The sequence below is a fragment of the Catharus ustulatus genome, chromosome 7, assembly GCF_009819885.2.
Source record: "Catharus ustulatus isolate bCatUst1 chromosome 7, bCatUst1.pri.v2, whole genome shotgun sequence".
In the NCBI taxonomy this organism is placed as follows: Eukaryota; Metazoa; Chordata; class Aves; order Passeriformes; family Turdidae; genus Catharus; species Catharus ustulatus.
Window position 1 is genome coordinate 3,087,384 of NC_046227.1, and position 23,488 is coordinate 3,110,871.

The 23,488-nt window shown below is 47.9% G+C and overlaps 1 protein-coding gene across 1 annotated transcript in view; it reads left to right on the forward strand.

Moving 5' to 3' along the window:
* ABCA12 (ATP binding cassette subfamily A member 12) overlaps positions 1–11,675 on the forward strand; it is a 79,607-nt gene extending 67,932 nt beyond the window's left edge. The window contains exons 44-54 of the mRNA XM_033065322.1: positions 668–827; positions 2,085–2,353; positions 2,904–3,114; positions 4,567–4,676; positions 5,221–5,365; positions 5,484–5,618; positions 6,376–6,479; positions 6,734–6,826; positions 7,274–7,379; positions 8,009–8,146; positions 9,348–11,675. Of these exons, the coding sequence (XP_032921213.1) occupies positions 668–827; positions 2,085–2,353; positions 2,904–3,114; positions 4,567–4,676; positions 5,221–5,365; positions 5,484–5,618; positions 6,376–6,479; positions 6,734–6,826; positions 7,274–7,379; positions 8,009–8,146; positions 9,348–9,467 (1,591 nt within the window). The 3' untranslated portion in view covers positions 9,468–11,675. The remainder of the gene's footprint in view (positions 1–667; positions 828–2,084; positions 2,354–2,903; positions 3,115–4,566; positions 4,677–5,220; positions 5,366–5,483; positions 5,619–6,375; positions 6,480–6,733; positions 6,827–7,273; positions 7,380–8,008; positions 8,147–9,347) is intronic.
* Positions 11,676–23,488: the final 11,813 nt, after the last annotated feature.

The following is a 23,488-nucleotide window of genomic DNA, read 5'->3' on the forward strand; positions in this document are numbered from 1 at the left end:
AAATACGTGGAAAATGTTGAATTTCTCTTCAACATGCCCTTCACAAACAGTGAGTAAGTTGCTCCTTCCAGGAGCAGGGAGGTGAAGCACTGTTGTCATGCCTGCTTTATTCAAAGCAAACCCTACATGAAGATACAGAAATATTCAAGGTCCCAGCAACAGCCCAAGCTGTAAGCAAATGCTTGCTGACCTCTTCAAAGTTCAAGAGCATTTTAGTATCAGAGACCAAAATAAACAGCAGTAGCACAATTCTGAAAAACTTAGACAAACTTCCTAGCTTTGAATCCTCCAGGCCCAGTCTCTTTGTTTTCAGGTGGGGCTCCATGTTCAAAGTATGTATCATAAACCTTTTCTCCAAATTCTAACAGACACAAAGGCATTTTTTCTTTCTTTAACCTCTGTAATGTGGAAATGTAGTTACATGCCAAAACAGAACTGTTCTGTTCCAACTCTGGAAGTGTTCAAAGCCAGGTTGGACAGGGCTTGGAGCAGCCTGATCTAGTGGCAGGTGTCCCTGCCCATGGCAGGGGGTGGAACTGGATGGGCTTTAAGCTCTCTTCCAACTCCAACCATCCAATGATTCTGTGTTGTCTGATGTCTTCAGTGGTTTGTTTTCAAAGTAGCCTTTGAGTTACCATGGTTTTCTCTGCACTGTTGGTATTTATAGATATGCATCATTTTCCTGGATGTACCTGCTGGCTGGGTTTTTCAAGGAAACAGGGATGGCCTTCATTGTTTATGTCTGTGTCAACTTGTTCTTCGGCATCAACACCATTATCACTCACTCTGTGGTGTTCCTGCTCTCCCAGGAAAAGGCCACGGACCAGGTAGGAGTGCCCCTGGTACTGAGCCTGGGGGGACACAGCAGGAGGCTTCTTGTGGGCTTGGTGGCTTTGATCAGGTCTGTGGCAGCTGGACACAGTCCCAGGATTTCACAGGGTTCCCTACAGACAGGACATGAGTCACATATGGATCTTGCTTGTCTGTAAATCTGCACCCCCAGTAAGGAAGGAAATGATGGTGACAGAGGGGAGAACATGAAAAGAGAGGGAGAAAACTGAGGACTCTCTTTATAACCACCCTGGTGATGGAAGATGAAGGACAGGAGATGGGTGGAGATGCTTGATAAAAAGTTGTTGATGGACACTTCAAACCGTTGCTGAGCTCAGAGAATGACAGCTGAATGTCACTGCCCTGAGTCTGACATGCTGCAGTGTATCCAGCAGTAGCTGTCTGTCATTTCAGTCTGTAATGCAGTCACCTTCTCCCTGCAAGGGTGGAAAACAACCAGAGACAGTGATGATTCCCTAGGTAAAGCCCTCTCTTAAACTGAGATGTCCCTGGGAATGGGTGGGGCAAAACCCACACCTTACACTTAGATTTCTTTTTTTATGGAGAGCAATCACAATAGCTGGGTTGGATTTTTCTCTTTGTCTGGACAGAGTTTCTTCAGCAAACCCTTGGATTTTAGTGATATGCAATTATGAACACCTCTCATCCCTCTGTGCCCCAGTGGCAGGGAATCAGTTCCCTTCCATGCTAATTCAGTGCCTCTCCAGTTTGCTTTGTGCACTAATCCTTCCTTCTGCTAGAAATTACCAGAGTTCTTTGCTGTAGGACTGCACTGGGCTGATGTGCTGTGAATTAGCTGGAAAAGCCCTTCTACGTCTAGAAAAGCCAAATCTTTTGTTTTATGGAGATGTTTGTCCAAGGAAAACAGACAGGGCAGTGCTCCAGGGGAGCAGGCAGTGCTGGACAGATCAGAGGGGCACAGGGGCAGGACTCAGCGCTGGCTCCTGGGTGGGTTCTGGGTGCTGGAGCAGCAGCAGGGACCATCCTGGGAACTGGCTGCTGTTTACTATGGGTGATCACAACCTCAGAGCTGCCTGTTGACTTTTATGACCTTGTGCCTGTGAAACGAGCTGTCTGCAGAGCTCTTTGCTCTCAATTTATCTCTGCTCTGAGACACAGGCAAATCCCAGTGTAATTGTTACACTTCAGTCCCACAGTAAAACCTATGAATTTATTCCATGAATAAAAGCAGTGACTGGCTGTGCTGCTCTTTGTTTTTTTTTTGTTTCCAGGGCTTGCATGATCTTGCTGAAAATTTAAGGCATGTGTTCCTTCTGTTCCCACAATTTTGCTTTGGCTATGGCTTGATTGAACTGTCTCAGGATCAGGCACTGCTGGGCTTTTTAAAAGCCTACGGAGTGGACTACCCTGACAAAACCTTTGAGCTGGACAAGACCACGTCCAAGCTGCTGGCCATGTTCATCCAGGGCACCGTGTTCTTTGCCATTCGTCTCACAGTTCACGACAGGATGATTCAGAGGGTCTGGAACAACGTCCTGGAGTAAGTAACAGCTGGAGCCACTCCCTGGGACCCGCCCCAGCCACAGCTCCCTGCTTTCAGTGTCGCTGTCAGTTATGAAGCACATACATTTCCAGGGCAGTTTGTGAATGTGCAGTGAGATTTTTTGGCAGAAGTGCTGCTAATTAGAGAGATGTAGTTTGCAGAGTGGTTTACCCCTGGAAGTCGGTGCTGGCTGGCACTGCAGCCCTGGGCTCAGGGTTTGGTGGTGGATGCTCAGCTGTTGGTCAGGGCAGTCATTGCACTGACAACCTCCTCAGTTGGGCTCTCCCCATCTCCTCTGCCCTGGGTGCTCACAGAGAGGAGTGAGTACATGCCTGCCTCCTGCATTAGGAGTGTGCCCACAAGGCAGGACTGCTCCAGGCCAGAATATTTGCTGAAAAAGAGGGGCAAAAACCAGGACGAGAACACTGTGTGGGAACAAATACCAGGAGAGAATAGAAACTGTGTATCTGAGTATTGTGTGCATGGCCTGGGATCTATGCCAGCTGTTGGCTGTTGCTGGAGGGTGTCCCTCTGTGCCCTCCTCCAGGTTCCTGTTTGACAGAGTCCATGGCAAAGCCTCCCTTCTGCCACCCACGGCTGTAGAGGATGGAGATGTCCAGGCAGAGAGGAGCCGGGTGGAGTCTGGCAAAGCTGACTTCGATGTGGTGCAGCTCCAGAACCTCACCAAGATCTACCACCTCCCTCACAAACGCATCACAGCAGTGAAAAACATCAGCCTTGGCATCCCTGCTGGGGAGGTGAGCGAGGGGAGAAGGCTGTGGGCACCTTCCTGTGTCACTGCTGTCTTCTGTAATGGTTTGTGATGTTCTAGCCCCTTCCTTTCTTTGCCTCATTTATTGATTCTTGGGTTTATAGCACTGACAAAAGGCTCCTGGTAGATTTGGGCATCAAGTAAGAGTTTGAAGACTCTAAAAAGAGGGAAAGTGGCTGGGACTTGAGGGAGCTCTGTTCAGAGCAAAACATCTGCATGCTCTGTTTGTACAGTGCAGTGTTGGGGGGGTCACTGGGTGGTAAATGAAGACAGCAGAACGTGTCCAGCTGAAATTACTCACCTGAACTGCATGGGAGATGGTGAGTCAGGCTTATCTGCTTGTGCTTTCCCATGGGGGAAGACAAATCACTTCAGCTGAACATGCATTTTCATGAATCAGGACATAAAATTAACTCCAAATTGAAAAACATTCTTTGGTCATATCAGTGCAGTTGCCTCCCTGAGAAGTGAAAAGACAGGAGTTCACAGAGCACCTCTGAGATCCAGAGGAAACTGGAATCAGATTCTACCTCAGGCTGTGCACCTGACATGTGGGGAAGCTTGGAATTATTCCTTGGCACCTGATTCCTTTGAATTGCTTGGGTCCTACTGAGGTGAAAGGACAATATCCTCACATGGATACTGTGCTAGTCTTTATGGCAGAGGATTTTTTCTAAGCCAGGACTGGTAGTGAGGTCTCTGACTTCTAGCAAAATTCACCCTGATGCTGTTGGGATTTAGAGCACCATTCCCCACCTGCCAGCAGAAGCTGTGGTCCCAGACTTTGTTCAGATCCTGTTCCTGTATGAACCAAGGTGGGGAAGAACCATGGATTGCTGTGCATCCCCAGCACAGGAGGACTTTCACATCAGCTGGTCTGTGCTAATGATGGCAAAACAACAGTAATTATCAGCACAATGGTGATGGCTGATGCAACACACAGCTGCCTATCTCCAACCTTAGCAATAAAATGTGGATTTTAACATGAGATACTGCAACTACACTACAGGGGGACAGTTCTCCATCTTATTAAGGAAGTGCTGTGTGACAAAACCCTTGTGTTGATGAAGGTTTTAAGCAGTGCCAGCCCAACCTCAATCACCCCACTCCCATGAGCAGCTCTGTCCCTGCCAAGGAGAGGCTTTGCACAGATGAGCCTGAGCTCCTGCAAAATTCACCTCACAGTAAAAGGAATGACTCTACTGGAGACACATTCTTGATTCTTCACCATATTAAACAAATGGTCCTATACAAGCTGGAGTATATTTCACCATAAACAACCTCCATTACAGCACTGGGATGATCTGAGTTCCTCTGGCAATTTGTCTTGCTCAAGGGGCCAGAGAAAGAAGGGACAAGGTGCACTGAGCACCCATCTCAAAGCAATATTTCTGCATTACAAATACAGCAGGTTTCCATTTTGTCTTTTCTTTCCCAGTGCTTTGGCTTGCTTGGTGTGAATGGAGCTGGAAAGACAACGATCTTTAAGATGCTGACAGGGGATATCGGAGCATCCAGCGGAAGGCTGCGGGTCCAGGATCATTCTGGGTATGGAGGATATGATCTCTGGGGAAGCAAATCAACCTGAGAGCAGTTTTTATGGCTGGGTAGCAAAGGAAAAGAAATGTGAAAGGTTGAAATAAAACACTCAAACCAGAGCAAAAATAAACAAGGCAGGGAATTCATCCCTTGAAGGTGTCATGGTTGATTCCTAGGGAGTTGCATTTTGCTGTTCAGAGGTGTTTGTTCCACTTCAGTCCATTGCAAATGTGATCAGGCTCAGATCCTCAGCAATGTGATCCCACTTCTAAGCCAGACCTGGAGACCAGTAGGGCTCACCTCAAAGTTTCTTTAACAGGTGTAGGCTTGGTGGCAGCTGTGCCACCTGAGGTGCTGGCAGTAACTGGAGAGCTACATTCTGGACATGCAGCCTCTGCAGATCTGGGGGCCTGAAAGATGGAGCTCTGCATTTTCCTTCAAGGGTTGGAGAAGGGGGTAGGGAGGAGAAGAAAGGGGTTTTCTCCCTTCTGTTTGATTCCAGAGTGTGCTGGTAATTCAGTGTGTACAGTGACGTGCCAACCTCCTTACACAGGTCCTTGAATGACATCAGTGAGGCCCACTGGTCACTCTTTGGCTACTGTCCTCAGGAGGATGCCTTGGATGACCTGCTGACTGTGGAAGAGCACATGTACTACTATGCTCGGCTGCACGGCATCCCAGAGGGGGACATCAAGGGAGTGAGTAGCAAGGGGCTTGACTTGCAGCATTTTTGTCATTTGGAGCCTTTAAATTAGTCTTTCAGTGTGGTAATCCATGGCCTGGACATGTTGTGGAAGCAGAACTCTTGCTCCCTAGGTTGTACTCCAGCTCCTCCACCGGCTGAACCTGATGGCCTACAAGGACAGAGTCACCTCCATGTGCAGCTATGGCACCAACAGGAAATTGTCAACTGCCCTGGCTCTCATTGGCAATCCATCCATTCTGCTGCTGGTAAGAAATGGGGGCCTTGTTGAGGGAGGAGGAGCAGGTCCTTGGGCTGGCAGGAGAACTTGGGCAGTCTCACAAAACCTCCTCAGGCACAGCTTAAGGGACACTCCCCATGTGCCCGTGCTTGGCCTGACAACAGAAGCCATCACAGGAAAGTTCAGGTTCCAGCAAACACTCATATTTTATTTGAGGGCATAAAAGAGTGGCAAGTCTGGCAGCACCTTCCAGAGGTAAAAATAGACCGTATATTTGCCAATTAAACTCTCCTCATTCCCAGCTCTATCCTGCTTTTTATTTCTATCAGCTTACCTTGCAAGAATAGCATCATCCAAGGCTCCAAAACTGTAGGAGAGCAAAGGGGCCACTTCCCTCAGGATTAGAACATAACTGCTTTTCTAGGTTTGGCTTCCTGTCTTGTCTTTCACTCTGAATTTCTAGTTCCTCCATGGATTTACCCCATGCTAAAACATAGCCTTTTGTGCAGTTTTCCCACTTGCTGTGTGCAGAGCTCTGTGAGCAGGATTCCCAGTATAAAGTTGGATACCTAGTGGACATAAATATCCCTTGTCCCAACTTCCATCAAGCCCAGCACTGCTGCCTTTACTTCTGACACCTGCAGTGCTCCTGCTGCTTTGTGAGATAAAATATCTCAATACAAATAGGAAGAGGGGGGAATTCCCTCTGTACTAACTTCTGCCTGAGCCTAGGCTTGTTTACTTTTTGGGTGCAGATTTCCATCCAGTCCTGTCTTTCCCAATAGGATGAGCCGAGCTCTGGGATGGACCCGAACGCCAAACGCCACCTTTGGAAAATCATCAGTGAGGAAGTGCAGAACAAATGCTCAGTGATACTCACATCCCACAGGTAGGGCTGGGCTGCTCTGCCTCATTTTTGGGGTCAGCAGAAGTGTGGAGAGACCCATCCCTCACATTCCCCACTGGTCCTTGCACAATTTCAGGGCCCTGAGCTGTGACAGGTTTGGGGGTTTGTTGTGGCTGAATGTGGTGTCCACAGAGACCCACAATGCTTTAGGGAAGATCAGTGATGTTCTCCTGTTACTTAACCATATTTTTATACATTCTCAATGGCTTACTGGGGTTTCTTGGTTGGTTTTGCAGCATGGAGGAGTGTGAAGCCCTCTGTACCAGGCTGGCCATCATGGTGAACGGGAGTTTCCAGTGCATTGGCTCTTTGCAGCACATCAAGAGCAGGTCAGTAAAATGAACCTATTTCACTTTTACTGAACAGTCTCTGGAGCTACTGACCTACAGCTCTGAGTGCTCAGAACATGAGACCTGTGTTATCAAAACAATGATTTCTCCTGGTTCATGTCCCTTATACACCACTGAAATTCTGTGTTAACTAATGCACTTTCTACTCCCTCACAGCCTGTCTTGCCAGAATGTGTCCCCCAAAGTAATCTGTTTACTGTTACAAATGAGAAATGCATCTTAGGGTTGAGCTTTGGTTTTATTAGTTATAACAATAGCTCAGCTCCTTACTAAGTTTCACTCCAGGTTAACAACCCTGACCCCATTCAAGCTGCACTGTGTCTGGATTAGATTTCCCCAAAGAGGCTGTGCAGCACTCTCAAAGGAGTTTCTTCATCTCTTTTTTTCTTTTCTACAGTGGTAACTCTGATTTTCTTTTTCCCCTAGATTTGGAAGAGGATTCACTGTGAAGATGCACTTAAACAGCAGCACAGTTTGCACTGAGGCGCTGACAGAGTTCATGAAATCACACTTCCCAAACACATGCCTGAAGGTAAGCAGGGCAAATACTTTCAGGAGAGGCTTTCAAAATCCCTTCAAACTGACCAAGGAGATCCTTGCAAGGTGGATATCTTGTGACATGCTGTGCTCATAGATCTGAGCTCTGAGTCTCTCTTGTCACTGCCTTCAGCTACACTGTCCAAGGGCTGGAGCACTCCAGTTCCTCTTGGCTGAGGTAACTTCAGCCAAACAGCTGCAGTGACTGTAAGGCAGCTGTTAGGTGACCCTCTGCCCTGGGAATGCCCTTCCTACTGAAGCCTGGAATGGATGGAACCCCCCTTTAGGTTCAGTGTGCAATGAGATGCTTCCAGTACTTGCAGTAAGTGAGTAATTGTAAAACCAGAGTAACTGAGTCACAAATCAGTTAGAATTGTCTGTAACCCAATCTCTGCATGAATCAAAACTGCACACCTGGAGCTGGGAAATGCTATTGCCACCCTGGGGCTTCCAGCCTTGCAGTTTAGTTGTGCTCCCCCACAAGAACTGGCAGTGGGGAAACACTGGTCACTACCAGGCAATAACATTCAGAGGACACCACAGCCCCTGCCCTTTCAACCTCCCATGGCACAGCTGTTGGCTCTGTTGGCTCTTGGCTTTCCCCCACCCCTCCTATCCCCACAGGATCAGCATTTCAGGATGGTGGAGTACCACGTCCCAGTCTCTGCAGGAGGGGTAGCAAATATATTTGATCTCCTGGAAAGCAGCAAAGCAGCCTTCAACATCAGGCACTTCTCTGTGAGTCAGACAACGTTGGAGGAGGTAAGGAATTAAAATGTGAGGCCATCCATTTAAAACTGCTAGCAGGGGAGCAGACTGATGGTAACACATAATGGACTGCTGCACACAATAGACTACAGTTTGAAAGGGATTTCCATCTATATTCCTCCTGGGGGTACTTTATCAGCACTGCTGCCTCCAGGTACCTCTGCTGGTGCTAGGGAAACACACACAGAAAGCTGCCTGGAGCATAAAGGACCTGTTCTTCCCTCTGTCACTGCTGATTTCAGGAGCCTCGTGGGTGTGGGTGAAGGGCAGGACTATGAATCACCCCCAAGTCCAGGGCCAGGCTTTCTACCAGTACTGAAAATAAGCTTAATTTCACTTTTCAGGTTGGAAGTTCATTTAGCATTACTCCAAACTTAGCTTGGGGGTTCATTGTGTTTTCCCTTGGAAGAACATTCCCAATGGCAGCAAAATCTCATAAGGGAGCACATCAGCTGAAGAGATTGCCACAAAGCCTATCCAGAAGAAATCACCCTGCTGAGCATCAGCACCTGGAATGTTAGGTTTGTCCCAGAGAGAGGAGCAGAGCTGCAGCCCTGTAGTGCTGTGGATTGTGACACAGCAGTCTGGGAGTTCCTCAGTGCTGTTCCAGTAAGGGGCAGTAGCTGTGAGAGAAACAGGCAGGCAAAGCACAGGAAGCCCCAGCTCAAATTTTGTAGGAGGACAGCTTGCATTTGTGAATATGCAAATGTGATTGCAGGGAGTGTCCTGGTAAGAGTCCTTTCTGTATTCATTAGCTGTTGTTGAAAGGAAGGCTCTTCCCTGTGATTTTGTACACCTCTCTCTACACTCTGCAGTTGTGCATGCACAGATGTCAATTATACAGAGACAGATGGGTTTATGAAGTAATAACGGGACTGTATTACAGTGTGATCAAAATGAGCCACTGTATGGGCATTGCCTCACTGGTGCTTCAGGAACCTGAGCTGCAGGACAATTAGGTTCTGTGCAGGAGTGTCTGCCTTTGGAGCCTGGGTGTCAATTCTGCAGTAGAGGAGTGCACATCCATTTATTTACATGAGCCCATGGAAGCCCAGCAATTTGCAATTCTCAAATTCAGCGTGAATCCATCCCCAAGCGCTCACAGTCAAACGAACAGCCATGCCTTTTTTATATTCATTCACATCATAAATTATTTATGCTGTCACATACTGAGTGTTTGCCTTTAAACTTCCAGGTTTTCATCAACTTTGCTAAAGATCAAGCAGATCCTGACGGCGCGGACGCAGGTCCTGATGTGACGCTGGACAGCTCTGACACAAGTAGCCAAGCTAGCACCATAAGCTCCATCTATTGAAGGGATCCACCCACACAGGATCATAGAAGCTGGGGAAAAGGCCTGACAGCCCCTCCAACCCTGTTTTCAGTGATTTTAGGGTGATGGAGATAAGCAGTCCCATTTTCTTAAAGTAGTTTGTTTTTTGATATGCACTTAATTAATTTCACTAGGAACACGGTAGGTGTTTGAGACTGGCACTATGGTTACAAATCAGATTGGTCTTTCCACAGGTTCTTTCCCCCCCCAACTCTTGTTTTATGATCACTGTAATGGCTGTGAGGATTCAGACAACATCCCGTGCTGCCCGTGGCCGTTTGCTTACAGCAGACGTGGCTGTGATGGAGCAGAGGAGCTGTGGGCAGTGCAGGGTGTGTGAGCACAAAGCAGCCCCATGGCCACAGAGGAAAGCCCACACTCCACTCTCTGCTCAGCAGCAGACATCCTGGGTGACTGAGTGAAAGTGGCTGGGTTTTGACAGGCTCCCCCCTGGGGAAATGAGGCTCATGGCCTTGCCCCTCCTCCCGGGGGGGTTGTGAGGATGCAGGTGTTATGTACTGACAGTTGCAAAGGCCATCTTTGGTAATGACATAGAGCTTATCTGGTTATGTCAGCACAAATACAACTATTTTATAAGTTAGTGCTTCCAGTGGTTTTGGTTTGTTCCTGTAGCTTATTCCAGCTCTGTGTAACTCCTCAAGTGAGTTCCCAGTCCCAGGCAGTTCCTGGCTCTTGGTACCCAGTGGAAGATGATTTCCCCACGAGCCCCCTTCTCCTGGTTGGAGTTCAGGGCTGCTCTGGTGTAGCCGAGGGTGGTACAGGTCTGTTGGCTGAATGCTCTGACAGGAAGAAGCTCTTTGCTGCACAAGATTGTATTCCCTGAGCACAGTACAAGCAGGAGCATCCCCCTTGCTCATCAGCCCTCCATCTCCAGCAGCTTTGCCTCTCCAGTGACCTCCCTCCCCAACCCCAGTGCTGGCTGCCCCCTGACTCCGGAGCTGTGTTTTCCCACATAATAAGGCATCATTAGCTCCTGCTTCAAAGACTGCCTGCTGGCTTTGAGGGAGTGCTCTGCCCACTTCTGGGAGCAGCCCCCAGCAGCTGAGTTCAGCACACCACCACACACATCCTGCTCTCTTTCCCCAGAATGATTAATAGATAGAATAGTTTAATATGATTCTTTATTATATGTATCAGCATAAGGCCCCAAAGACTCGGGTTTGGGTCAGGGCATTGATGTACCTTCAAGCACAAAATGAACTTCAACTCTGAGCTCAATAAACTTGCTGTTGCTGGTAAAACAGACTGCAGATAAAGCCTTACCTTGTGAGACCTGGGGTGGCCCATGCAACTTACCTGGGTTCACCCATACAATTCCAGCCAGGTGGTTTCTTTTCTCTTTTTTCTTTTTTTTTTCCCTTACCCCAAACTAATTTGAGTCAAAGGAACCTTTGATGAAAGCTGCCATGACACATCTTTGTTACCCTGACCTTTGTGATGCCAAGGTTTGCTGTGATAATTGTGCAAGGAGTAGGTACTTTGTAAAAATCCCAAACACCCTTGATATTGAACTGAAGTTCAAGGTTTAGCTGCTGCAAACTTCTTGGTCTTGCTGTAAACTTCTTACTGCTGGCAGGAGGAGTTTTATTATGGATTCAAAGTATTACTGAGCTTTGAATTATGCCTCAACCTGCTGACTGTAATTAAAACTGGGATGCAGCTTCTTTCCAGAATGCATTTGACACCTGCAGTTTATAAGTAACTGAAAACGCTGCCCAGACATCCATTGTAGCTTCTATTATTATGTCTCCAGCTCTGCAAAAGCTCTTTTTTTCTCATTTTCATTGCACATCTTACACAGATCACAGTATAAAATTAAGCTTTTTCTCTAATGGAGGGCTTGTGCTCCCTGCAAAGGACTCAGAGCATGAATGCCAATGATTTAAATGCAGCCTTGTAATACCAATCAGAGTATTATTTTATTATGTCGATGGCTTTGCAACTGCCAATGAAAGATGGATCTTCAGACTCTGTCCAGATGTACTTTACATGTAATTGAGGGAGACTGATACAAAACTATTCTTTTGTCCCTTCACAGCCTACTAATCAAACAGGAAAAAAAAAAAAAAGGAAGTGATTCATTGGAATACTTCAGCAAGTTGCAATTTAATTGTGTAAAATAGAGTTTTGAGGGGGGAAAAAAAGCAAAAAGCATCCTTTGAATTTCCACCCAGTTCTGGCATTAATAGAAACATCTGCTCCATGTGAAATGTGTCATGGCCATGATCTACGCTCCCGTTCTCACTCGCAGGTAAAAATAAACCATCTGCTCTTGCAATCAAATCTGTGGGTTTGGGTCCAAGCAAGGCAGAGCTTCCATACTGGGGGGAATTTAACTGAGGCCCGTGGAGAAGCAGTTACAGCCATTTGGGGCTGGAAGCATCTGGCAGGGAGGCTGTATATAACGTCACCAGGGGCTGAATTACCATTCGTGCCACATTACAAACATCCCCCTTCCCTGCAGAGCCTCAGGTTCATCCTGTCCCTTTCAGAGGGACACACTCCAAGCTCAAATCTGAGGCAAAAACCTTGGAAACCAGTACTGTGCTGCCTCTGAACAGCAGCTCCATGCCTCCCATCACCTCTTTGTCTCCCTGAAAAGGTTCCAGGGGTGACCAGGAATAGAGTCCTGACTGAGAAACTACTGATGAGCATCTGAAAGGTTTTGAGCAAGGTCTACAGGGCAGGGGAAGGATGGGGTCACTCCCCCATCCTCACCTATGGGTGTAATACTTGGTGCCCCCCACTGCCAGCCCTCTCTGAATCCCCTCAGAAATTTTGGATTTACGTGACTGCTTTCAAAATGAGCCACCAAGCTGCCTCCTTCCTCTGGCCTGAGCAGGGAGCTGAGATTGCTGCCCCTTGAGCACTGTGTCACCTCTGGCAGGAGCCAGAGATGAGTGCTGCAGTCCAGGGGAAACAAGCTTTTCCCCTTCCTCCTTTAATGCAGTGTCACCTCAGTCACCCATGTCTTTGCTTGAAAGACAGGTGTTTGTTAAGAAAGGCAAAAGCCTCTCTTGAAATGGACAATGTAAACCCTCTTCCTCTGAATTATTATGATTTTGAAATTAAGGAGCTTTCAGGTAAAGACATGGGAATAGGAATAACAGTTCTTTACTAGGAAAATTAAAAAAGAAATACAATGTTACAAAAAACAAACCCAGAACACTGCCAGAGTCAGAATCCAAGCTGACACCCCATCAGTCAGTCAGGGTGTTGGCAGCAGTCCCATTCCATGGTGGCTGCATCCTCCTGCAGTGACAGATGTGGTTCAGTTGGAGCAGTGCTCCTGTAGAAGGTGCAGTTTTCCCCCAGAGGTTCAGTAATGATGTGGACAGGTCTGGTTTTCCTCTGGAATCCCATGTAACAAAGGCTGTCTTGGTGTTCCAAATCTCAGTTTTTATCTAGGTAGGAAATTCTTGGCTCCTCCCCCTGGCTGGAGCAACTTCCAATGGGATGATGGAATTTTATCAGTCACACAGTGGGACTCAATGGGCCATTAGCAGAAGATATCTCCCTGGAGGAAGGATGGGCCATGGAAAAGGTAAAGACACTGCCTCACCTGGTTTCAACAGATGGTGACAGAACACAGACTTTTGGTCACATCCTGCTTTGCAAGCCAAGTCACCCCAATAGCCCTGATGGAGGCAGCAGTGCCAGGGGAGCCCTCCCAGCATGGTCACACAGCCCTGGTGCAGTAATTGGAACCTGGCTCCATTTAAAATGCTCCAGCACATCACACACACAAGGGAGAGGCAGTGCAGACACTAAGCAGGGCCAGGGAGTCAAGGAGGAATTTTGGAATTGGTGGTGTGCACTGCGAGGCTGATTGAAGTCAGGTTTGTAATTTGAGTTGTAAACTTGGAGACAATGATTCAAATCTCTGTCCTGGCTCTCCTTCATTTATCACTTTGTGCTGTTGATGAGAGCACGGTGCTGCTCCAACCTGATCCTTGCAAATAACTTGCCTGATCTTGGTGCAAGTAACCACTGAGGGCTGGTTTTGCAGGGTCAGAAAGGGGCTGGGGAAAACTGTTTAGTGTTAAGTAAAATATTGTAAATATTAATTCAAGGTCTCTAATGGGATTTTTTGGTCCTTTCATGAGAGCTGCAGGAGTGGTTTTGCTACTGGGTCAGTTCAGAAAATATCTTTACAGCTCAGATGAACACATCCAGGTAAACAAAATTCAGTGACTCTAAAGCTTGGGAGCTGGTGGTGCCACGGACCTGCAGCCTGTGAGGAGTCACTCCTGGGATCCAGAATTTGTGGGATCCATTCAGAATGGGGCTTAGCCTGTTGTAGGAGCTTCAGCTTCCTTCCATTGCTTCACTGAAGCTGCTGTGAGGCTTTTTGGCTTTTTACAAGCCAAGAAAAATATCTGTCTCTTCAGTTAATAGGGGAAGGGTTATTTTGTGAGCTGGTGGAGAAAGAAAAATGGGTTTTGGATGGCAAGAGCACATAGCATGATTTTACTCTTTTTTTTTTTTTTTTTTTTTTTTGTGGACAACAGCTGTGATCTTGCATAGCTTTAACAAAGTATCAACAGCATATTAAAAGTGAACACAACACAGAAAAGCAGCAGGGGAATGACAAAAAAAATTGAATTCACCAGAATTATTATTCCATGCCAGTATTTAAATTTAAAAAACCACTCTAATTAATTTAGTTGTTCAGGAAGAGGAAAGAAGGAAGATGGCACTAAAATAATAAGAACAACATTAGTAAGGGACACAGCCAGCTCTTGCTGTTGGCTCTGCTCCTCATGCTACTCACATACACTGCACTGGGAAGGAGGGAGCATGATGGGCAGTGCAGCCCATTTTAAGCCAGACCTGACTCCTCAAAGTCCTGCAGAATGCACAAGATCACCCCAGGGAGTGTCAGAGTTTTGGGGCTGAGGCTGCCCCATGTACAGTCCTGCAGAGCCTGGGTGGTGGCACGTGCCAGAATGGAAGAGTCCCACCGGCTGAGGCTGGGATGAAGGACACAGAGGAACCAGATCTCTCTCCCAAGTGCTCATCCTGGGGGATGCAGCCCCCACTTCATTGCTCAGTGCTGCTGGAAAGCCCTTCTGGAGCAAAGCCTTCATGAGGAAAAGCAATCCTAGGGCGCCGTGCTGGGGCTGGGACAAGGAAATGGCAGCGCTCCCACAAGCTGTAAGGCTCAAAGCAACAGCCCCAGCATCTCCCCAGCCTCAAGAGTCATGGAGCTGCTTCAGTTGGAAGCAGTGAGTCTTTCACTAGACTGGCAGGTTGGGTAGAAATGATGCATCACTTGGAAAGAGTTCAGGTCTTCACTGGCAAAGAAAAAAAAACAAAGGGCTGCCACGACAATTTATGGGAACGCACATGAGATGAAATCCAGGGTAATAACTGAAGCTCTCACCTCCATTAGCAGGTCAAGGTGAACTTTCAGCCCTCTACTCTCCATGGCCTGGTTGTCAGGGGAAGGGTTTTTGCCCAGCCCTCTGCTTGAGTGTGTACTGCCTATTTCCCAGCCAGCCAAACAAATTGAAGCACATCTAGTGTGTGACAGGAGGAGGAAGCAGGATGATCTGCCTCTCCATAACCAGACCCAGCTGGGTTATTCCTGCACAAGACAGCAATGAATTTAAGTTAAAATGATACCAACCAGATTGAAATGCAATTAAAGGAGTCCCCTTAGGGCTGCACATCCAATTAGTAGCGTACCTTTAATTACACCAGAGCAGTTTCAAACACACACGTGCTGAGGGGCCAGCAGCACAGAGCTGAAGCCTGCCTGGTGACCCATATCCATGAGGTCCCAGAGGAGGTGCACATGGGTTTGCATCACCAACAGTGCTCTGCTCCTCCCCTGGAAAGATCCCCCAGGGTGGCCTGGGAGAAAGGCAGAGGAGAAACACAGAAACTTTTCTCAGCTTTGTAAGAGCAATTTTCTCCAACAGACAATTGCTGGAAAACAATTAAGATCCAGGTGCTTCTAAAAGGTAAGAGTTTTTCACACTTTTTTGTACATAACATTTCTCTCATCCAGTGCCAGAATGTACCCTGCCTCCAGGAACTGTGAAAGTTAAAGCATTGGAGTTGACTTTGATAAGAAAACTCATTAAAAAATTAACAGTGCGAACATTAAGAATTTCTAGAAACACCAGAGCACTTCTAGCTGTCCCTTGGCCATCTCTGTGGAGTTACATGAGGTAGAAGAACTCAAAACACCTCGCCCCCTTTAACCTTGAGCATCATGGCAGCCCCAAAGCAGCCAGCTGTGAGTCTGGAGGATGGTCCTTGCTCTGGAGGGTTAGTTGAATGCCCTGTCAAAGCCTATAGTCAGACTGCTCTGCACAGCAGCAGGCTGTGCAACAACACCTTGCTCCCCCAGATTCTTATTTAAAATCCTGCCAAAGAGAAAAAGTAAAGCTGGAGGAGACTCTCCTTTGCCCATTGCACCACAAAGCCTGAGGGCTGCTGTGTGTCGATAACGCAGGTACCCAGTTTTAATGCAAGCTCACATCAGCTTGCACCACACTGAGCCCTGGGATCAATTCTGAGAGGTGCATGGAAGCAGGTGCTTCATCCATCTCCACATGCTCCTCCTCAAGTGTTCCTTTAAGTACCTTCAATGTCAGTAAAACGAGCCAAAGTTGAGAGCATAGGCTTAATCAGATTAACAATTATAATCATTCCCATCCATCACTGCAAAGCAGCAGCAATGCCTCCGAATCCATTCTGCTCCAGGAACCCAGGGAATCGAAGCCATACCTGATCAGCCAGACAAGGGCAGCTCCAGGCTTGCCATAAAGAGGAAGAGAGCCATTGCTCAGCCTGACTCCTTTATTCATTTCTTTATGAGCCTCCAGAGCCTCCCCAGAAGTTATTAAAGCCTCCCCGAGGAGCGCAGTGCTGCAAAGAGAGCGATTCCTCCTGGGCAGCTCACACTGAGATAACGCCCTGTGTGAACACCCCAGGGCATGGGCACTGAGGCTCTCCTCTCCTGCTCTCTACAATTCAGCATTTGACCATCCTCATTACACACTCAGCAAGGGGCTTTCCCCCCCATAACCAGCTCTTTGCCACACATCAGTGGATGGCAGCAAAGGCAAGGCTGGGATGTTTGTTACAAACCACCCTGGTGGCTGTTTGGGGAACCCTCCTTCTCCTCAGGGCTGGGTTATAAACTGGGATGTGTAAAATCAGGCAGGACTAGGGAATACCATGACATTGCAATGGGGAGGATTTGGGCTGAGGACCAGGCAGTGTACAAGCATGTGCAACCTTTAAAGCTCCTACAGCTGGGGCTGGGCCCCAGATGCCTGCAGGGGATGGAGATCCTGGGGAGGAATGGGATAGTTTGCTCCATGCCTGCTGCCCTGCCTTTCCTGACAGTGCAGGCAGCAGAGCCGAGGGATACAGCTTCAGACCAAATTCAAATTTCAACCATTCTGGAAATCCATGTGCCAGAACCATGTAATTCTGCTGGCCCTCAGGAAAATGTCACTACTGGGTGAAGGGCAGTGACCTGTCAGAGCAAGAAACCTTCACAGCTCCCTTGGAAAGTCTTGATGTTATAAGGGGTCATTTTTCCACTGTGAATATCCTGCACAGGGTGATTTCAGGGCTTGAAACCAGCTCATATATGATGCTAATACAATGGCTCTGAATAATACAGCACCACTTCTCCCACAAAGTGAAATGGGAGAGGCAAGTGTCTCCCCTGGGCAGTCTCATCCTGATAAATCAAAGCTGCTGTGTGGTACTTCCCTCCCAGCCCCTTTGGCATTCTCTGGCTCAAGCAGGAATTCCAGGGTGACCTGGCTTGGGCTGTGTGAGGGAGCACTCCAGCCTGTGTGGTTATACAAGTCCTTGGAATCACCTTAGGATGTGGGATGTCTTCCCATGCACCCAGCCTGTGACATGCAGAGGTGCTCTGCACCCATCTAGTGCAAACAGGAGGGTCTGTGCCAGGGCTTTTCCATCTCCACAGGCCTGTTTTCAGACTGGGGCAGGGAAAAGGAGTCTGTCCAAAGGGTTTGGTGGCTCCAGGCTGGGGATTCCCAGCAGCAGGATGGGGCAGTGTGGGTGCAGGGCTGGGGATGTGCACTGGCTCTGGGAGGGCAGAGGAGCTCACAAAACATCCTGCTTCCCTCAGGTGGAGCTAGAGGAGGGGTAACAGGAAAACCAGAGCACAAAAATAGGGGTCGTGCTTGCAGCATGGTACACTTGAGGACAGACCCTGATAACCCAGAGGGGAGGGTGCAGTGCTGTCAGCCACTGACACAGTTTGGCTCAGCCCTGCAGAGGCTGGAGATGCCAGGCCTGCCCCCATGGCTCAGGGATCACACCACTGTTTCTTCTGGAAGTTTATGGCAATCCTATTTGTGGATTAAAATGCAGCTGTCGAGGCTGCTGGTACAGGATTTACAATGTGGCCTCAAAATACAGGAGAGAAGGAAAGCTGAGTTCTCCTTTGATGTTTGCAAGTGTAAACTGCAGACCTGAGCTGAACACACTGTTAATAAGGATCATTAATCATCAGCTAAGTGCCGTGCAGTTGCTGTTATTTACTATAACAACATAAATCATCAGGAGCCGCCATCGTGTTAATTTGGATTTAGTATGGATTAGAACGGAAAAAATAATATCCTCACCTATTTACAGAATACATAACTTTGCTTGCAAACACATACAGATGTGCTGTGCCTTTTGTTCCTTAGTTTCCTCCAGCTAGGATGCAAGTCAGGAAAACGCTCTGGGAGCTCTGCATGTGAGGAATTGCCAACAGTTCAGGCCAAGCTGCAGCCCAACAAAATCTGTCTTGTGCTGACACAGTAAATCACCGAGGGGGAAAGCAAGAGCAGGAGGTGTTGGACCTGTTTCACCATCCCCCAGCCCTCCCTGCAGCCCCAGTGCAGGGCACAGTGCTGGCACTTCCCAGCTACTGGGATCCATTGCATCCATGGATCTCTGCAGTAACTCCACGGGTTTCCTTATTTTTTTATCTGCATCTCAACTCTGGTTTTCACATTTAAAAAGCACCGGGAATGAGATTTGTGGGATGCTGGAGTCTGCATTTCTAAGTGTAACTGGAAGGGAAATAAAAATAATTTGATTTTTTGGGGTGGCCCAAAGAGCTCCCTTAGCCTTGAAGCTGCAATGATACATTTAAAGACAGTCACAGGTAAAAAGAACAAAAGCAATGTTGCACCTGCACTTTGACTCCATCTAAAAATGCAAGTAATTGCCTTTAATGGTCTCTGTCATTTTTAACCTGTTTTGTGTGTGCCAGATGAACAGACACCAAACCAGGGAGAATTTCTCCAAGCGTTGAGCCAGAGCTGAGGTTTGCATAAATTAAAACTGGGTTAATTGTAATAACTCCAGTGCAATAGGGATTGTATGGTAAGATTAATTAGAGGGAGGCTAGTAAGAGGGTTCAAGCCACAGCAGGACAAAACCTGCACCTAGGTTCTTCAGTGGTTTCCTTGGACTTGTCTCCCACTCAGCTCAAGGGCAATCCAACACCTAAAAGCTGCTGCAGAGCCTTGTCTGTGTTTTCTGGAGCATCCAGGCTCGCCTCGCACCCACCATATGTCTGTCTCTGCCTGCTAGCAGATTGCACCAAATATTTTCTTTTTTTATGGTGGCTGAGCAAACAAACACCATCTGTGGGGCCTGTTGAGGGAAATCCTGGCCCCCTCAGAGCCAACAGGAAAGCAGCCACACGTGTCCATGGGGCTGACATCTCTGACATCCACAGAATTTCCCCCTGCTCCTCCTCTCTGCCCATCCGCCCGGTTGAGTCAGGACCTGGCACTCTGCAGATTTAAATTCAGATTTGATTGAGGAAAGGCTGGGTGCTATCACAGCAGACTGCCTAGCCTGAGCCAGGTTAGTGGGACTGCCTTGGGGTGGTGGTAGGTGGAAAAGGGCAAGAAGGCTGTTTTTTGGGTGGCTCAGTCTTGGATGTATCCACCCTGCTGGGGGCTTTGAGCATTTTCCAGCCATGCTGAAATCCTTCAAATCCCAGGACTGGTGGGGATTTTTGGTCTTGCTTGACCTGCTTAAAACCAGAATTCTTGGAAGGCCAGCTGATGTGGGGTGCAAATTATTCCCTGTTCAAACCTTTTTTTCCTTTGGAATTTAAAACTCTGGGGGGCACCACTTGGTAGGGAGGGTCTGTGCCATCTGTGTAGCCCAGCACCAGAGCAGGGGAGCATCAGCAGTTACTGCAGCAAAGGTGTGAATGTGGTCCCCAGTTGGACACAGGGTTTTCTCGTGCTTTGCTGTTCTCTGTTACCTGCCTTTCTGCAGGAAATCCCTTTTCTGGCCAAATCAAAAGGGTAATTTAAATTTTGTAAAATCCCCTGCAGTTTTGACCCATGTGGGCATTGACAGAGATCTCCTGGTGGGCGATGGGCAGGTGGAAATTACCTGTCACCTCCGCTGCTTTTCCACTGTGCTTCTGCAGTGCTGGGCCCAGACCTTGTGCTCTGACCAAATCTTTAGTACAAGTGCCCTTTGGATTTAGCAATTCACACGGTGAAAGCAGAACCAATGAACCACAGGCTTCTCTGCTGCTGCCTTTAATTAAAAATGCCATGTCTAACACCAGCAGATGTTCCCGCTATCGAGACTCAAGGAATAATTTAATGCCGTGTAATGCAATGCTGACTGTGCTGCTTAGTCTGAAAGTGTAATAGACTTTTTTATTATTATTATTATTTCCTTTCAGGGATCAAATCCCTCAGTATTTGAAATCTCAAAACTTGGTAGTCTAACAGCCCTAATCAATTACTGCACTGAGTGATCTCAGCAGCCCCACATGTGTCAAACCAGCGCTGCAGCCCCCGACGCCTCCACGACCACAGTGAACTCAAAGAGCTTTGGGTGTGAAGCAAAATTGGCACCAGAGGGGTGGCCTGAGCAGCAAACTGAGCCTGTTAAAGCCTTTGATTCAGACTTTTGGGGAGACAAGGGATTCAAAGATGAGGCTGCGCCTCCTCCAATTTTTTCTTCAGTCTTCTGATGAAGAAGATCCATCCTGGCGCTTGCTATGGGAGCTGAGCACCCTTTCCTGGCAGGATGCTGAGGTTTCAGGATGTGCTCTGTGTTCAGGTGGATGAGGGCAGAGGGATCCCCTCTTCATGGAGCTTTGGCTCTTTTAAACCCCTAGGAAAACAATTGATTTACAAAACTCAATGGAATGGCTTCCCTCTGCATGCTCCTTCCTGTTACAAAATGAATCACATAATAATTGTATATTTGTTGAGAAACAGCTGGGGAGCTACACTAAATGAATAAAATATCAGGTAGTGGTGTATTTCCATAAAAAGGTCTTTACCAGATGGGAATGCTTTGAAATGAAGGATTTTTTACCTTCCTCGTCAGCCAGGGAGCCGAGCCATCCCTCAGCGCAGGTTTGGCTCCAGAGCTCAGCTTTTTTTGTTTGGAAATCCCATTTCCAGCCCAGCATGGTGAGGATGAGCCTTGCCTCAGCAGGGTACAGAGCTGCTGATTCATGCACGCCCCAAACGCCGCCTCACTCCATCACACCACTGCTGAAACCCTTTTACTGCCTTTCTGTCATGCAACAAATTTATTTTAAAGTGTGTGGGCCTCAGACTGCCTGGAATGGCTTTACTTGTACTTTAAATACTGCATAAACCAAATTTAGAGATATATTTCTTGCTTCCCTCTGTTCCCCCCCATCATTTTTTTTTTTTGCTTCTGACTGTCCAACTGCTTGCAGTAATTCACAGCTGAAGAAGACATTTCTTAGATTTCTAAGAGCGCCAGCTCCTTAACCTTTATAAAATTAAGGAGACTGAATCATTCGTGACTTTTACATCTTTCTTGAATGCAAGTATTTGTTAGATGCAGGCTGCCCAGGGCAGCACTTTGCCTCAGTTTAACTTAGTTATAAATGTTTGTAAATTCCCACATAATGTCTCAGCACAATGGAAACTATTGCATCTGTGGATTTATTGAGAGAGACACTAAACATATTTCAGCTGGAGGAAAGGAAGAGGAGGCACTTATCTGCTTTACTGTGCTATACAGTATATATTGGCATCTCATATTTTGTGAACATAAATGCCAGGTTGGCTCAAGAGATCTATGGATCAAGTGCTGTTTGTAACCTGCTCCGAACGTTTCAAATTGTGCTAAAATTTCATCTCAGCAGTGAGGCCTTTGGCGATCTTTCAGGATCCCTGGCGCACTGGGAGATGCTGGGAGCTGGGTTTTTGGAGCACAGGATGGGCCAAGTAAAAGGATGTTAAGGTTGCACCTGGCAACTCTTCATTCTTAAGGGAAAAACTACAGGCTTAGCTTATTTTGGGAGTTTACCCTGGTTTTGGCAGTGTGAGGGAGCAGATCCCTGTCCCAGCTCCACCAAGGAAAGGAATGAGTGCGCCAATGTGTCCCTTGCTGCCACCCCCCTCCTGCATCCAGCTGTGTTGGTGCATGCACAGGATGGGAAGAGCACCTGGATTGCAGGGCTTGGGGACTAGCTCCTCTTTGTGCAGCACAGGGCCAGGGCACCTCTGCCTTCCCCAAGGCAGGAAAGGAGGGTGCTGTGCCCTGAAGCAGCTCATTGCACTCAGATCCAGTCAGACACACATCCGAGCCTGCAAGCATCCAACAGAATTCACAGAATTCACAGAATCACTGGGTTGGAAGAGACCTCCAAGATCATTGAGTCCAACCCATGCCCTAACACCTCAACTAAACCATGGCACCGAGTGCCACATCCAGTCTTTTTTTATACACATCCAGGGATGGTGACTCCACCACCTCCCTGGGCAGACCATTCCAGTACTTGATCACTCTTTCCATGAAAAACTTTTCCTAATATCCAACCTAATTTTCCCTTGACACAACTCGAGACTGTCCTCTTGTTCCTCTTGGACAAAGAGCCCACCCCCAGCTGAGCACAGCCACCTTTCAGGGAGCTGTAGAGAGTGGTAAGGTCACCCCTGCATCTCCTTTTCTCCAGGCTGAACAACCCCAGCTCCCTCAGCCATTCCTCACAGGGTTTGTGTCCCAAGCCCCTCACCAGTCTCGTTGCCTCCTCTGGACGTGCTCAAGTGTCTCAAGGTCCTTCCTAAACTGAGGGGACAGAACTGGACACAGTACTCAAGGTGTGGCCTCACCAGTGCCAAGCACAGGGGAAAATTCACCTCCCTGCTCCTGCTGGCCACACCATTCCTGACCCAGGCCAGGGGCCATTGGCCTCCTTGGCCACCAGGGCACTGCTGGCTCATGTTCAGTCAGCTGCTGATCAGTACCCCCAGGTCCCTTCCTGCCTGGGCCCTGTCCAGCCACACCATCCCCAGCCTATGACACTGCAGGGCTTGGAGGCCAAAGTGCAGGACTCAGCACTTGGATTTATTACACTTCATTTTATTGGAGTCTGCCCATCCATCCAACTCTTCCAGGTCTCTCTGCAGAGCCCTCCTACATTCCAGCAGAGGGACTGGACACATGCTCCCAGCTCAGTGGGACACCCACCCGTGTCCCTTACCAGGTGTGCTTTGTCACACAGAGTGGATTTTGTTGCGCTCCCACGCTCGCCTCTGTGGCTGCTGGATCAGGGAGTGCAGGGCTGTGGGCAGAGGGGACACCGTGTTATTAACACAGCAGGGCTTCCCTGAGTGCCAGGAAACAAGAGCCCATTACAGAGACACAGCCACACTTTTCACAGCTGGATCCCAGCGTGCTGATGCAGCTCCCATGGCAGCGCACAGCGCTGCTCCCAGGGTCGGCGAGTGGCATCCATCCCGCCCTGCCCTGCTTCTCTGTCACCTGCAAAGGCTGCTGCTTCATCTTAGCTGTTCACATCATTCTCTCCTTAAATAACCAGCTCTCTAGAATTCAGGACAAAGGAGTCTTGCCTAAAGAACAGAGGTCATCTAATTTTTTTTTTTGGAAGCTTTGTGTTTGTTGTCGTTGTATTTTTTTCTAAGTTGAAATGTGGATGAGGCTTTAATTAAAGAAAGCTC